We start from the raw sequence: 17884 nt of genomic DNA, 5'->3' as shown, positions 1-17884 counted from the left end.
ATCTGAAATCAGAAATACTTGAGTTCAAATCTAGCCTGAGAAACACACTAGCTCTGGCACCCTGGACAAATCATTTAATTTCTTTTTTTAATTTTTTTATTTTATTTTATTTTTTTTATAGTTTTTATTTACCAGATATATGCATGGGTAATTTTACAGCATTGACAATTGCTAAACCTTTTGTTCTAATTTTTCCCTTCCCCCTCTTCCCCCCCATGACAGGTTGACCAATACATGTTAAATATGTTAAAGCATAAATTAAATACAATATATGTATACATATATGTACATATAAAACAGTTGTTTTGCTGTACAAAAAGAATCGGACTTTGAAATCGTGTACAATTAGCCTGTGAAGGAAATAAAAAATGCAGGCGGACAAAAATAGAGGGATTGGGAATTCTATGTAGTGGTTCATAGTCATCTCCCAGAGTTCTTTCGGTGGGTGTAACTGGTTCAGTTCATTACTGCTCTATTGGAACTGATTTGGTTCATCTCATTGTTGAAGAGGGCCATATCCATCAGAATTGATTATCATATAGTATTGTTGTTGAAGTATATAATGATTTCCTGGTCCTGCTCATTTCACTCAGCATCAGTTGATGTAAGTCTCTCCAGACCTTTCTGAAACCATCCCGTTGGTCATTTCTTTCAGAACAATAATATTCCATAATATTCATAGATCACAATTTGTTCAGCCATTCTCCAATTGATGGGCATCCACCCGTGGGTACCATAAAGAGGGCTGCCACAAACATTCTTGCACATACAGGTCCCTTCCCTTCTTTAAGATCTCTTTGGGATATAAGCCCAGTAGTAACAAAGATTAAAATCATTTAATTTCTGTTTGCCTCATTTTCCTCAACTGTAAAATAAGAATAATAACAGCAACTACTTTGCAAAGTTGTTAGGATCAAATGAGATAATATTTGTAAAATGCCATGCCTGACACATAATAGATGTAATAGAAATTTTTATTCCTTTTCTCCTTTAAACAAACATAAAAGTGGCTCTGATTAACAAATTCTTATTAATGGGGGGATACAAAGATTTATAGGATACACATTCCCCTCTCCTGGTCTCAGGGCTTGAAATGGTAATTGGCTGCTCTGAAACCTTTAACCCAGTTAAAGTGAAGAGGTTTTATTTTATTCCTTCTCTGAATTTTCTGTTTACTATAGGGAAAAGATGATGGTATCATACAATTAAAAATAAAATAAACTGATTTGCAGCATTCAGCAAATTTGATGAAAGTGATTAGAAACACGAACTTCAAAATTTGAGAATTAACTTTTTTCTGTGTCTACTGGGAATTAGAACAGGGAAGATCTGATATATATTGTAGTAAAGAGTTAGAAGTATAGGATTCAGTCATTTTGTAGATTAGGGAACTGATGGCCTAAAGGATGAAGTGATTAGTATTGATTAAACATTAGAAAGACTTACCTGGTATTATGTTTGACAAAATCCTAAATGCTTTACCAAGAGCTTTCTAATTCTTAAAAAGTGAATCTAGCTTTAGATTTAAATAAGATCCTTAATTTTTAGGACTATCTAAAAGAAGGCAAATGTATTAAATAGTCTTTCAAGATCAGTTCTACCTTAATTCACAGGTGGCACAGTATATGATACCAATAAAAAAGACTCAGCTATCTTTGGATTTAGAAGACCCGGCTGGTCTCACTTCCTGACTATGCCCCTGGCTACAAAGCTCTTTGAGCCTGGTCAAGTCATTTAGCATTTCTTGACCTCAGTTTCTTTAGTGGCCTATAAATTGATTGTCCTATGATCATGTGATTTTAGAAGGAACATTGAAAAAAATGGAGTATATGAAGAAATGAATGAATAAGATAGGCAGAGGATTTTAGCCCTTGCAAATGAATCCTGGTTGAAGTAACCAGGAATGTTAGACATCATAGGCTTCAGGTATTTAAAATGCTGTAATATGGAAGAGGGACTGAATGGATGTAATATGGAAGATGGACCTAGGTTGTTAAGTCATTTATGTTGTGTTCTACTCTTTGTAACCCCACTTGGTGTTTTCTTGTCAAAGATACAGGAGTGATTCCCCATTTCCTTCACCAGCTCATTTTACAATTGAGGGATCTGGGGCAAGCAGGTTGAAGTGACTTTCCCAGGGTTATATAGCTAGTAATTGTCTAAGACCAGATTTGAACTCAGGAAGACAAGTCTTTCTGACTTAGGCTCAATACTTAGACTATACCACTTAGCTGCCTAAGTTTAGAAAATTAATATTAAAACATGTAAGTTGTCTTAGAAAGAAATGGAGATGAGAAAAGGTAGTACATTTCCAGTGACTAGAGGTGTTTTAAATGAATTTTTTTTTTCCATCAGACCACTGATTAGTTGAAAAAACTAGTATAGATGGAAATTAATTTAATGGTATATTTTTATGCAATGAGAAGTGATAAATTTAAAGAACTGAAGAATCTTTTGAAATGGGGGGGTCTTAATACAGAGTAAAATAAGCAGACCTAGAAGATCAATTTATACAATGACTACTAAAATGTAAATGAAAAGACCACTCTCTAAAAAGAAGTTGAAGTGTGAGTAGTAGAAAAACTTATGAAAATCAGGAGAAGAAAATAAAAAATGAAACTGTCATAACAGATGCGGGGAGGGAATTTCCAGTCTGGAATAGTGTACATCTTGTCAGATTAGGTTTTTACTTAATTTATTTACTTATTTTTCTTTATTATAAATGATGGTTCATTCTGGAAAGTATGACATAAATGCAAAATATATCAATAAGTATAAAAAATTTTAAAAATGCATATGTGTAAAAATGGATGAAAGTGAATTTTACTGTTTCTTTTGAGGCCTTTCAATGCCCTAATTAATGCCTACCTATAAAAATTACTATATATTCACATCATATGTATTTTGTATATATTTATAGCTTTAAGGGTTGTTTCTCCTGGTAGAATGTAAGTTTCTTGAGGGCAGACACTAGTTTTTGTCTTTGTATCCAGATGTTTAAGTATTTAATAAGTTTATTTAATTGATTGGGGATCCAAAAAGTAGTGTGGAAAATCATTACATTTAGGGGGAGAGTGCCATAGTTAGGAATGTGCTGTTTTGCTTATATTGCTACCCAGCAAGTGCCATTTACAAAGGAATATTCATACCTTTGATAATGCTAAGAGTTTATTCATGAAAGGGCATAGCAAGCTTAGCAAACTTGACTTTTATATAAATGTTGGAACATGTTAATAGCAATTAACACAAAATCAGTTCTTTTTAAAAATTACTTTTGAATTATTTTCATTAAGATTTTATTCTCTTTTACGATGTGTTTGTGATTACTTTTGTTATTGAAAGAGTGTGTGTGTGTGTGTGTGTGTGTGTGTAAGAATACTTAAGTTCTGGTTTATTAAGGTATGATCAATACGCTAATCAGTCAAGAGACTTGACATTTTCAAGTTTTTTATTCCACTTAATTTTGGGGGGACTCCAAAGGTATTTTATTCCTTTCTAATTCTAAATCCATGCTATTATGATACTAACTGTCATTCTCAGTTAATTTTAATTTCTTATCTGCAGTTGAGAAGCAGTCTGGCATAATACATAGAAAACTTGGCCTTTCAACCAGAAAGATCTAAGTTTAAGTCTCATCTTTGAAACATACTGAGTCGATAATTCTGAACATATCCTTTAATATTTCAGTTCTTGAGGATGTTCACTGAGTCAATAATTCTGAACATATCCTTTAATATTTCAGTCCTTGAGGATGTTCTCTAAAACTAAGTTGTAAAAAAAGATGCTGACCTGCATTGGTAGAGGGAATTTCCTGTTAAAAATTCCATGTCATTAAAACTACAGATCTAGGCCATATTCAAGCTCATTTGATTTAAGCTAATCTAAAAGTTTATCTTGGCAAAATGCAAGATCTATAACATTTTCTTAATTACATATTAAGATTGAATCTATTTAATTTTAATAGGAGTTTTTTTTTTTTTTTTTTTTTTTTTTTTTTTTTTTGTATTTAACATTGGTTATTAACCAGGTTAATTTCTTAATCTCTTATTCTCTACCTTCTTCCCTCACCCCCCTCAAAAGCTAAGTAATTACATTGCCTTAGTTCAGTTACAATCATTGTGGGTTAATAGTAAAATGTTTTCTCTTTTATAATCTTTCGCTTTGCATAAAGAAAGTTGATGGAAATTATTCAGATATTTAGTGTATATCTATATGTCATATACATGTTTCACATGTATATTTAGAAATACTCTAGACTTTTGATATAATGTGGCATAAATGTTTTTAGTAATATCCTTATTCAACTTTATGGTGTTGAAACTTTAAGATGAAAATGATACATTCAGATGCAGTCTTCTTTTTTGTTATTTACAAATATGAGAAGAGTCCTAGTTGGGTCAAATATGGTGACAAACAGAAACTGTGATTAGTTCTTCATCTTTCCTTTCCCTCTCTTTTACTAAATAGTAGAACTGTCTCATTATTGATCTTTTAACCCTACTGACTAGGTATTGTTAAATATATATTTTCCTGTTTCAAATTATTTCTCTTTTGATTTGTAAAATAGCTTTAATCTTTCAGAAGATTTCTGCATAATTTTAATCAATTTCACTGAATATATTAAACTCTTTCCAAGTCAGTTAGTTAACCATATAGATGTGATTTTTGCCATTCCATCCATAGAATGGTTTCTTTGTATAGTTACAAATTAGGAATCGTGACTGTCAATAGTGAGTGGTTGGCAGTTTGCCCCTGAACTACTTAAGAAATTGTTTATGCTTGCTTATTTTATATTATGAATTCCTTCCATTGTTAAGTATTAGAAAGCAGATAACAGATTTGTGTTAACCTTTCCAAATATGTGTTTGAAACAGATTTGGCAGCTGATCGGAAGCTTTTCCATCCAGTCTCCAATGATTCCTTCATCTCTATCCAGCCTTCATTATCTTCTTGTGGACAGGACTTACCAAGGGACTTCAATGACAAGGCGAGCTCCCCAAACCATCACCATCATGTGGATCAATCTTTGTCTAATGCCTGTGACACAGAAGTAGCTTCTCTTGTACCATTGCATTCACATTCTTATAGGAAAGACCACCGGCCTCGAGGTGTTCCAAGGACCTCTAGCTCTGCTGTAGCTTTTCCAGATGCATCTCTAAATGACTTTCCTCTCTATCAGCAAAGGCGGGGTCTGGATCCAGTCAGTGAGTTAGAAGGTTCCAAACCTCATTCAGGATCCAAAGAATCTTTAGGAGAAAATTCTTGTTTATCTGGGGATTTTCAGCTTCGTGGTGAAGTGAAAAGCTGCAGTCCACAGCCTCTTGTCAAAAGTGGAAAGAATAAACCTTTGAAAGCAGACAAAAGTGTAGACAGCTTAAGGAGCCTGAGTACAAGGAGTAGTGGCTCAACAGAAAGCTATTGCAGTGGAACTGATCGGGATACTAACAGTACCATCAGCAGCTATAAAAGTGAACAGACTAGTTCAACTCACATAGAAAGTATCTTATCAGAGCATGAGGATTCTCCTAGAGGAGGGAAAAAAAATGGTAAGAAAAAAGAGATTTTTGTTAACCAAGAGGAAGATAGTAGCTATACTAGTGATAAAAGGACTAGCAGTGAAATGACTGCTTTGAAATTGAGTACAAATAGTGATGTACAGGAAGTCACAGATTCCAATGCCTTAGATGATGTGCATAGTCAGAAGGGTCTTAGTACCTCTGCATCTGAAGAAGCTAATAAAAATCCTCATGCAAATGAATTTACTTCACAAACTGACAAGACTGTTGGAAAACCTGACAAAAGAGAAGAGCAGAGTGATAAATCAACTGTTTCAGTTGACTCAAGACTTTGTAAGGATATTGGTGGAAAACAAAAGGAAGGAGATGTGCGCCCTAAGTCCTCGAGCTTAATCTACCGCACAGCCTCTGCTCACAAGTCAGGCAGGAGACGAACAGGAAAAAAGAGGGCTAGCAGTTTTGATTCAAGTCGTCACAGGGAATATGTTTCTTTTCGAGGTATATCTGCTACCAAACCTCACAGTGCTATATTTTGTCATGATGAGGACTCAAGTGATCAAAGTGATTTGAGTAGAACTTCAAGCATGCAATCAGCTCATCAGTTCAGCAGTGATAGTTCTTCCAGTACCACCTCCCATTCATGTCAATCTCCTGAAGGAAAGTACAGTGCTTTAAAGACCAAATACATTAATAAAGAAAGAAGTGCTGATTCTGAACATACACATAAGGCTCATATGGGTCCTGAAGGCACTAGCAAAAAGCGGACATCACGTCGGACTAATAGCACAAATAGTGCCAAGAGTCGTGCCCGAGTATTGAGCCTAGACAGTGGTACTGTTGCATGTTTGAATGATGCAAATAGGCTAATGGCACCAGGGAGCATTAAACCACTAACTACTTCAAAATCAGATCTTGAGGCCAAAGAAGGAGAAGTGCTAGATGAACTATCTTTATTGGGAAGGGCTTCACAGTTAGAATCAGTCACTCGATCTAGGAATAGTTTGCCAAGCCAGGTTACTTTTCCCGAAGGGGAAGAGCAAGATGCAACAAGTGGAGGTAAGTAACCAAGCTACAAGAAGAAAACTTTGCCAAGTGAAACTACTGCAGTGTATTACTTAGTGCTTCATGTTATATTTCTCTGTATCCTTGTATATTTAGATAACTAAATATGTAGTTTGATCATTGCATTGGTCTTATGCCTTTTGCATCATTTGTTATAGACACGCAACAAAATGTTTCTGTAATTATTTAGTGAAAATAATTTTGAATCCTTTATTGATGTTATTCTTTTCCTAACCAATGGTAATGGCTTATTACATTCCACTCTTGTGACAGACTAGCTTTTTCTTTGTATAAAGTAAAGATTTCAGGCATTTGGGCATTTACTTTAGTGTACTTTGTCTACTAGTATTTCAAAATTCTACTTTTTAAGCATGTCATTTTGGCTAGAATTTTGTTTAATTACTTTATCTGACCCCAGTTACTTGAAGATATTGTGGCTTATGTCTGCAGCTTCTGTATTTCTTTAGTTACTTTTTTTTTCAACTTAAGTATGCTTAGTTTTTCTGTAACAAAAATTTTAAAATAACAGAGTTGAATTTTAAATTTTGTATTGGGAGCATGCTTTAATTATCAAACACTGAATATGAAATATCTATGTCAAAAGCAATAATCATGTTTTCCATTGTCATATTGTAGTTGAAAGAACAGCTTAATTAACTACTCAAATTAAATTTTGTTACAAACTCGCATGCTGTGTAGGAGAAAATAAGATCAATTTTTCCTTCTATCAAGTGGCTCTATATTTTGTCTATAATAGTAGTAATAACTGGCATCTATATAGTACCTTAAAATTGGCATAACGTTTACACGATTATTTGAACTTTGTGAGGTAGATATTATAGCTTTATTATTAGGCTTTTACAGTCTGTATTTGTTTTCCTAGAGCACATTGTTTTTCTCAAGCACTGTATAAGTAGGATCCTGAATATGATAAATTAAGGTTTTGGACTCCAATGTGGTTTTGTGTGATTTAAGTTTTAGTACTTTTTAGTTTTGAGTTTGAGTGTTTCCTTTTACCCCAAAAAACCACCCCCCAAAAGTAAGTTAATTAAATTGCACATGTATTGTCTATATAAACATCTTAAAACAAAATTATCATCTAGTTACTTTTTCTTTCAAACAATCTGTTGAATGAGAACTACTTTAAATAGCTTCTTTTCTGTCAAGCACAGTCTTTTAGGATAGGTTCTGCAAAAAGCTAATTCCTGTTAGAAATATTCTCAAAAGAACATGATTTCATATTCTGGAGAACTATGATTATTTTCAGCATGACTGCTGCCACTGCATATTGTTTGACAATTGCTCTAGTAAAAAAAAAAAAATAGCACTTCTTTTGATTGTTTCTTTGAATTCAGCTAAATTAGCTGCTGGAGCCTAGAGAGAAAGAGATAGACAGACAGAGAAACAGAGACCGGGGGTTGGGGGGGGCAGAGGAGAGAGACAGAGACAATGTGTGCTTGTGTGTGTGCATGTATTTCTTGGGCTGCTTTCTTCCCCAAAGCGTTCTTTGGCATAGGACCTATGATCTAGAACTTGTGATTTACTACTGTGGTGAATCAGGGAAAGACCCTAGTGGACGATTGGAAATATTAAGAAATGGTTTTTATAACATTCTATAAAACAAGACTTCTGAGAACTAAAGATAGGAGAAATAATTATTATCTTTAATGTTGACAAAACACTTGGGTCTTCATTAATGTGGGTAAAATATGTTCAATTGGTAGAGTTAAAATACTTTTAATGGTTTCTAACACAAACTACATCAAACTCTGTATTTGTAATATAGAGCCAAGTTTTGAAAATGTTCATTCTGGTATAATTTTTGCTGTTAAAATGTTAAGTAATACTGGGGGGAAAACCCCACTAAAAAGCTGCAATATAGTGCTATTGTGTTTGCATATTTAGACATCTTTTACTTCATATAGGAAGAATAAATTTTCTAATTTTGATAGAGCTTCAAGACAATATTTGCCACCAATTCTTCCCATTTACCAAAATACATGAATTTTGGGTAATGATGTAGGTTCTAGCTTCTATTTTACTGTGGGTGTCATATAAGATATTTGTAAAAGGATGTAAATAAAACATAAGTAGTATATGAAAACTTTCTCAACTATTGTGTGTGAAAGTAGTCTGCAAGTTGTGTGAATATACTTTAAAAATATATAATATGTTTTAGAGGCCATTTGAGTGGTCGTGCTCCATTTTTGGTAGATTTTGAATGAGAAAATAATGAGATTCTTATGGTTTTTGAATTTTGTATTTATCTTGTATCAGGAGTTCTACATTTCCTTCTATTCTTTTTGCTTTGACTCTTGCTGTGAATAAAATACACTGAACTTTGCCCATAGAAAAGATCTTTGTTTACATTAAAATTAATTGGGTTTCTCTGGCAATTTAGGAAATTCCCTGTGGTCAACAACCTCTTTCTTGGCAAATATCCATCTTTGGGCTTGTGGAAAACAAGAAATATCAGGTTGATAGAAAATGCAGTAAACACATCTCCAAAATCGAAGTTTTCAGAACCTTAAAATGCACATATTCATATGACCATGGAAAGTGCAAAAAGTTTCAGAATTTATCTTTTTGTTTCCTTTATTAGTAATTGAATTTGTTTTTAGATTAATTTGCTGCATTTAAGCTTAGATCAAATTTTTTTTGTATGTTAACTCATACTTACTGGATTAATTTTTAAATATAAAAAACAAACATGAAAGAAAATATTAAAGATAAAACAATTCTTTGTTAGAAACTTGATCCTCTGAGTTTGATCTCCATTATAGCTGTTCATAACACTTCACATTTTGCAAAATCCAAGTAATAACTAAGTGATTGTAAAAAAGCAAATACAAAAATACCACTTTAATAATCATAATTAATTGCATTAAAAACTCATGCTTTTGTAATGTTAATTTTCTTGATCCTTTAGTACTATGGATTTTTTCCCTTTAAATTTTAAAAGTATGTTGTATCAATAGCCTTGTGCTTTAGTTATGCTCAAACTGATTATTTTCTTGATTATTCATCATTAATGAACATTCCATTATATTGAATTGGATGAAATAAGATTTTTCTCCAAAATTTTATATTACTGCTTGAATGTAGAGGGAAATAACATTTTAAGTACCACAAATGCTAATTAATATGTTTTATGATTTATTTGTATAGAAATAGAAAAATACCACTTTAATAATCATAATTCATTGCATTAAAAACTCATGCTTTTGTAATGTTAATTTTCTTGATCCTTTAGTACTATGGATTTTTTCCCTTTAAATTTTAAAAGTATGTTGTATCAATAGCCTTGTGCTTTAGTTATGCTCAAACTGATTATTTTCTTGATTATTCATCATTAATGAACATTCCATTATATTGAATTGGATGAAATAAGATTTTTCTCCAAAATTTTATATTACTGCTTGAATGTAGAGGGAGATAACATTTTAAGTACCACAAATGCTAATTAATATGTTTTATGATTTATTTGTATTTCTCCATTTACCTGGACAGTTATATTACTTGGCCAGTAACCACAATTTTAGGGGAATTTAAAACAGTGTAAGAATTGTGTGTTGATAGTTTTTATAGCTGTTTAAAATTTTCTCTCCATTTGCTTTTATGTTTAAAAAAAAAAAAAAAAGGAAGTACTCAGAAACTTGGGTTTAAGAGTAGCTTATTTTGTCATAATTTATTAGTTTCCTTTTTATTAGTAAGCATAGTTAGTTCATTAGGTAAGCAGTTTTTAGATTCATACCTTGTTAATTATGCCACAGCATTTGATTAGAAAGTTCTTTTGAGAGGAAGAAGGCAAGTTAACATACTGGACATGGGAAATATGACTTCATAGCATCATAGAACCATGGATTTAAAGTTGGAAGAAGCCTCAGAGGTTATATCTAAACCCTTCAGTTTCTTGAGTGAACCCAAAGAGGTTATGTGAGTCACCTAGGGTCATATAACTAATAAATATCTTCCTGACATTCATAACTACCTTTTTACTTCAGAAAAGTGCTTGGACTTGGAATCAGGAAGGCCCCAAACCAAATCCCTCTTCTGACACTTAGTAACTTTGTGACCTTGGACAAGGCACTTAGCTCTTCCTTTCTTAACCCTTCCCTTCCCCACACATATCTGTCTACTACGTCAGATATACTTGGATGTGATGGAGACAGGTTACAGTTGATTATAGATGGGCTTCAAAAATTCCTGCATTGTTCTGGTGTGGGAAGATATAGTAGGTGTAGACAGTCATATATCCATACACATCTCATTCTTTTGAAATATTTGCAGAATTCTTCCCTTGACATTTAAGACTGGGGGCATTTTTACATGTTTTTTTTCCCTTGAAAAATTACATTTTTGGTTGCTTTTCATAATTCTAAAAATCATTCTAAAAACCTAAATAGTTTGGAGCTGAAAGGCAATTCAGATGCTTCCTAGTCGCTTTTAGTTTTATGTTTTAGGAAACGGAAGACAGAGGACTTAAATGACTTACCCAAGGTTCTATAGGTTGAAAATAGCATATTTGGGACTTGACCCTACCTCTTCTGACACCAAACATGGCTTTCTTACTGCACCATGCTGCTTCTTCTCTTGCCCTTGTATTGAGATCATTGAAATGCACAACCCCTCCTCCACCTCCCACCCCAAGTCTACTGCTCTATAAGTGATTTAGATCTCTGACCTTGTATATGCTTTCAGCTCTTCTGTGCTTGAGAGAGAGATCCCACCCTTTCCACGACTCTTTTCCTAATGGCATCCCAAAATATTTGAGAATTGTAATTTCCCTGAATATGGCATTCCCCCCCCTACATTTATGTCATATTGCATCTATATATTCTTTAATACCTTTTGCAGGCTTGCAGAATATTTGACCTGAAAGAGATCTTAGAGGCTATTCCCTCTAATCCCTTATTTTTTACCTGAGGGAAGTAATCCCCACAGTGGTAAAGTTACACAGCTATCCCATAGGAGAACTGGAACGCAAGTCTAAGTATTGAGATTCCAGGTATAAAGCTTTTTTTTTTACTATACCATACTATACCATTTTAATATGGATAAAGTACTCTGTAAATGAACTATATAATGATGAAAAATAGTTGAGAATTGCACCAATATAGTATATTTTAATTTTTTCTACTTATATAGGAAAGCTAACCATTGCACCTAGCTTCCAAGGTATGGTACTGACATTTTCTTGGAGGTTTTTAGACTATGGTTGGTATTATTTGCTTGTATCAATCAACAAACATTATTTTTACCATGTGCCAGGAGCATTATATGTGTGCTAGAAAGAATATAAATAAAAAGTAAACCCAGCCTGTTTTCAAAGAGCTTAAAGATAATTATAAATTGGTATTTACAAAGACTTCTTGTTAAGATGGTGACATGAAGAGCTCTGTGGACCCAGTTTCACTAAAAAAACACATTACTAATGAATAAAAACTCTATATGGAATTTTAAAATGAAAGAAAAACACCTCTGATCTTCTCCATTTCATAAAGTATAGAACAAAAAGACAAGACCTGAAATAGAACGGCTCTGGATTCTGGTGGTAGACAGCAGAAGAAAACCAGCCAACTCCAGCCTAAAGTGAAGAGAGGGGGCTGGCAGAGCCTGGTCCTGGAACAAAGGCCTAATTCAGGAACCAAAGCTGTAGGTTTGAGTGAATGGAGAAAAGAACCTTCCTACATAAAGAAATGCTATGTATTAAGGGAAACCCAAGATAAAATTCCAGAGGAAGAAAATAATCTCAGAGACCTCAAAAAACAATGTATTATCCACAAGGATACCAAGAGTGGATGGAAGAAATGAAGAGCTCAAAGAAGCAGTGAAACTAAATACTTGTGTTACAGGGTGGCACACTGTTACAGAGGTATGGGTTATTTGGAATGACCCTTTACATTAGTCCCCTAAAATATCCTTACACTAGGGATGTTGATGTCTATTTACTCTCTTGAGTTGGCTTAGAAATTCCAATCTATTTTCTCACTACCAAGTCCAAGATCCCAGAGAAGGACTATCACTTTACAATTGCTTATAAATCTTTACTTATAAACCTCTCAGGATCATAGGGATAACCCTATGGAGAAGAAATATACTCTTTTACAACTGTTTGTTGCTCTTGAGGCCCTTCTGATGTGTTTCCATTTATATAACCCATTACTCATAATAATAACACATCTTAAGTATAGCCATTTGCTTATCAATAAGGCAAAAGAAATAATATCATCGATACTTATATATAAAAATAATGTATCACAAACCTCAAATAAACCTCGATCACACTGATGGAAGAAAACTTTCTGTTCAAAAGTGAATTAGAACTAGAGACTACAGACTTTAAGGGCATCAGTCCATTTGAGAACAACTTTAGGATAATTGCTTATCTGTTAGTCCTCACTGTTCTTTGGCAAGGCAAACCTCTTTTGTAGTCCAAGCATTTTACAAGCTCATTTAATTTAAAATTAACCTTAAAAGAAAGTTTACTTAATTTAAATAGAGAAGTGAAAAATCCATCAGGTTGACTTTCTACTCTGTTATTACGTGCTGTGTTGTCCTCAGAAAAAAATCCTCATAGCTCAAATTTAATAAGCCAACAACCAATTTTTTTTGTCCAACAAAGCAGCAGCAGTATTTGACTTTTCCCTTTCTGGTTTCAAATCAGAAGAGGAAAAAATGGACCACATTTACTTATATGAGAAAATTAGCTTCTGAAGATTAAGTAGTCCTGAAAGATAATAGCTCAATTTGTTGTAATTATTTCTTCAATCAAGACCTACCATTTAAAACCACCTTGTCATGTGACTGCTAGTCATGTTGATGCTTTCTGAACGGCTCCCACAAACTGCTTTTTGATTCCTGCTTTTTCTTGTGTCATTATTTAGCCCTCAATCTCAGACTTCTATCTCCTCTACATTCTGTCTTTCAGTGACTTAAAGCTTTCCAGGCCCTTAGCCACTTGCCTTTCATTTGAAAGGCAACCCATAAAATTGAGTCCTTTTAAAAATTGTGTCTTTGGCCCTGAAGTCAGGAGGATCAGAGTTCAAATCCGGCCTGAGACATTTAATATTTCCTAGCTGTGTGACCCTGGGCAAGTCACTTAATTCCAAATTAAGTTGTTAAATTGTGTTTTTTGTATCAAAAGCTTATGTGCTTTCTTTTTGTTTTTTTCCTCTTAAGTCATAAACTAGTTACATGTTAATAGATTGATATGCTACAATTCTTAAGTTGTGTACGTAGTTCACATTCCATTTTGTATCCTTGAACTGTTTCTTTAGAAATCATGTTTTTCTAGATTTAAAATAATAAAAGTTCTTTCTCTGTTCCTTTAAAGAATTATACTATTTACATACATTCAAGTGCTCATCCTAAATCATTTATAGTGTGATTTTAATTCTATTTATGGTATAATTCATTTATTTTTTATTCCAAATCCCTGAAATCCCATCTAAAAGTTATGGTTTCTGTATACATGTTTAAGCATTTTTTAAAATAAATTAAAATCCTTTTCCTTTTTAGACATTATAAGATTCATCTGTAATAGTGGCAATATCTTATGTCCTTTAATAGTTCTTCAGAATTGTATAAAATTGTATAAAAAAAGGTTTTTTGATCATTTTATTACTAAACTGTTCCAAATGACCTTATTGAGGATAGTACATGATATCCTCCCCAATGAACAATTTCAGTCTTCTGAAAGTTAAAATTTTAAGTTGAGACTCACCCTGACATTTATAAAACAAAAAGTAAAATCTTTGTATAATTAATTTTTTTTTTAGTCATTTCAGTTGTCTCTTTGTGACCATTTGAAGTTTTCTTGGCAAAGATAATGCTTGTAATTGTTTGCTATTTCTTTTTCCAGCTTATTTTACAAATGAGGAAATTGAGACAGATAATTAAGTGGTTACACAGCTAGTGTCTGAGGCTAGGAAGATTAGTTTCTGACTCCAAGCCTGGCATTCTATTTACTGTGTCATCCAAGCTGCCCAACTTAAAGTTTTTTGGTAATAAAATTTTTTCTTATGCCAGGCAAATAATTATGTAAACAGAAATACTCATTCTCATTCATAATTATACATACAACTCAAAATTTAACAAAATGTACAAAATTTACATGTAAAATTTATATGCAGATATATTTTATAATCAATTAAAATCTCATGAATAAATTTTATAAAGCATAGAACAAAAGTTAATTGTACACATTTTTTCCCACCATGGAATTGCTTACCTCTATAAATAATTACATCTCCATATTCACTTGTTATATCTTATATAAATTCTCCAACTAGCTTGATGTCTCTTACACTTTTAACTTTAGTTCTTGAATGTCTTATTTTAGTATCATCATGTAATTGTAACTGACCTTATAAAAAGTTCAAAAAAACCTAACCTCGTGCTTTTAAATGCACTCTTTCTGCAAGTAGGATATTAAGATAAAGTTGGATTGTTTCTGTGTTTAATCCTTTTTCATCATATGAACTTTTTTGAGTGATGTACATTTGATTTTCTTTGTAGAGTAAAAACCACATCGTGTACATGAGCTCAAATATTTTATTGATGTTTTCTTCAAATATGTTGTATGAGTTGGGTAAAACTTTGTTCAACAATGAGCACATTTATTTATACATTATTAGGCATTTCGTAAGCAATGAAAATCTGTTTTAGCTGATAAAAAAACCTTTTTTTTTTTTTTTTTTAACAGAATGCTTAGAATTATTATATAGTGCCTTCATGGCAGTATCTAAAAGGGAATACTAATTCTTTCCTGATTCTCTGTAATATCAAGTTAGCATTTCATATAATGTTCTATTCTGAAACTCAAACTTTTATTATTTTCTCAGTATTATTCTCCCTAGAGAATAAAATGAGTCTCCAAGGGTCAAGTACTTGTTATATAGATTGTATTATTTATCATCATTCATTTCTTTTCATTGATTATAGGTACAGTAGATTTACTTGATAAAAATTATTGACATATAGAGTATATACCATTAAATGATAGTTCTAACCTCAGAACTATTCTTAGGTTAAGTGTAATTATCTTTCAGAATGAAAAATAGTTATTAATCCTTTATATTTCAACATTTCAGCATATAACTAGAAATTAATATCCATGTTGAGTATTTATTTTGTTACACATTTCTCAGTTACATTTTAATTGAATTTGGATTGTATTCAGGAGTTGTACTTCTGTGAGTTTGACACTTCTGCTCCTGACCATTATTTTCTTGATATAAAAGTGCTCCCCTAGGGTTTGGGCCATCTATCACCTGGATAATTTTTTTTAATTTTCAAATAATTTTATTTTAACCAACAATCAAATTAAATATCTATGTGTATTTGTGTATACTTTCCTGATCCAACTAGGTTAAAGATCTAGAATTTTTACCCCCCCCCCATTTATTAATAAGACTGAAGATGAATGCCATTCTTATAAATATGTATAGTTTAATGCAATCTCTTGCTATCATTTCCATGCTACAATATACCTTCTTTCAATTGATCTAATTGGATCCAACCAACTATAGAAGAAAGGTTAGCTTTGCTTATTTATTTATTTTTTTTAATTAAAAAAAAATTATTTTTTTCAGGTGAAATGTGCCGTTTTATTATTTATTTATTTAGTTTATTTTTATTTTTTTAATTTTATAATTATAAAATTTTTTTTGACAGTATATATGCATGAGTAATTTTTTTAAAACATTATCCCTTGTATTCATTTTTCCAAATTATCCCCTCCCTCCCTCTATTCCCTCCCCTAGATGACAATCCCATACATTTTACATGTGTTACAGTATAACCTAGATACAATATATGTGTCTAAATCCAATTTTCTCGTTGCACATTAAGTATTAGATTCCGAAGGTATAAGTAACCTGGGTAGATAGACAGCAGTGCTAACAATTTACATTCACTTCCCAGTGTTCCTTCTCTGGGTGTAGTTGTTTCTGTCCATCACTGATCAACTTGAAGTGAGTTGGATCTTCTTTATGTTGAAGATATCCACTTCTATCAGAATACATCTTCATACAGCATTGTTGTTGAAGTGTACAGCAATCTTCTGGTTCTGTTCATTTCACTCAGCATCAGTTGATGTAAGTCTCTCCAAACCTTTCTGAATTCATCCTGCTGGTCATTTCTTACAGAGCAATAATATTCCATAATCTTCATATACCATAATTTACCCAACCATTCTCCAATTGATGGACATCCATTCATCTTCCAGTTTCTAGCCACTACGAAAAGAGCTGCCACAAACATTTTGGCACATACAGGTCCCTTTCTGCTCTTTAGTATTTCTTTGGGATATAAGCCCAATAGCAGCAATGCTGGATCAAAGGGTATGCACAGTTTGATAATATTTTGGGCGTAGTTCCAAATTGCTCTCCAGAATGGCTGGATTCTTTCACAGCTCCACCAACAATGTATTAGTGTCCCAATTTTCCCACATCCCCTCCAACATTCATCATTATTTGTTCCTGTCATCTTAGCCAATCTGACAGGTATGTAGTGGTATCTCAGAGTTGTCTTAATTTGCATTTCTCTGATCAGTAGTGATTTGGAACACTCTTTCATATGAGTGGATATAGTTTCAATTTCATCATCTGAGAATTGTCTGTTCATATCCTTTGACCATTTATCAATTGGAGAATGGTTTGATTTCTTATAAATTAGGGTCAGTTCTCTATATATTTTGGAAATGAGACCTTTATCAGAACCTTTAACTGTAAAAATATTTTCCCAATTTGTTACTTCCCTTCTAATCTTGTTTGCATTAGTATTGTTTGTACAGAAACTTTTTAGTTTGATGTAATCAAAATCTTCTATTTTGTGATCGATTATGATCGCTAGTTCTCCTCTGGTCATAAATTCCTTCTTCCTCCACAGGTCTGAGAGGTAGATTATCCTCTGTTCCTCTAATCTATTTATGATCTCATTCTTTATGCCTAAATCATGGATCCATTTTGATCTTATCTTGGTATATGGTGTTAAGTCACCTAGATAATTTAAGGAAGCTCTATGATTTTTCAATTGATAATTACAGATCAATTCCCTCCAATAAGTCGTAACATTTTTTATCAATCTTTCCTCATATCATTTTAATGTACTTTTTTCCCCTGCCAAATACAATAATATTATACAAATAACACTAATCTTTCCAGATAGGTTGTGTCACTATCTACCTTTTCTTTCCACTGTCAAAAAGCATCAGATGCTCTAGAGATGATTTGAAACAGGCTCAAATTGATAAAATCCTGCTGGACACATGAATGCTTTGTTTTCTTTGGCTACTGAAACTT

The 17884-nt window shown here is 32.6% G+C and overlaps 1 protein-coding gene across 6 annotated transcripts in view; it reads left to right on the top strand.

Moving 5' to 3' along the window:
• Positions 1 to 17884, top strand: part of PCNX1 (pecanex 1) — a 228766-nt gene that overhangs the window by 85419 nt on the left and 125463 nt on the right. For all 6 annotated transcript variants that reach the window (XM_074290130.1, XM_074290129.1, XM_074290131.1 and 3 more), the window contains exon 6: positions 4875 to 6572. In XM_074290130.1, coding sequence (XP_074146231.1) covers positions 4875 to 6572 — 1698 coding nt within the window. The remainder of the gene's footprint in view (positions 1 to 4874; positions 6573 to 17884) is intronic.

The sequence above is a fragment of the Sminthopsis crassicaudata genome, chromosome 2, assembly GCF_048593235.1.
Source record: "Sminthopsis crassicaudata isolate SCR6 chromosome 2, ASM4859323v1, whole genome shotgun sequence".
In the NCBI taxonomy this organism is placed as follows: Eukaryota; Metazoa; Chordata; class Mammalia; order Dasyuromorphia; family Dasyuridae; genus Sminthopsis; species Sminthopsis crassicaudata.
Note: the sequence above shows the minus strand (reverse complement) of the source record. Positions and strands in the feature narration are given on the sequence as shown.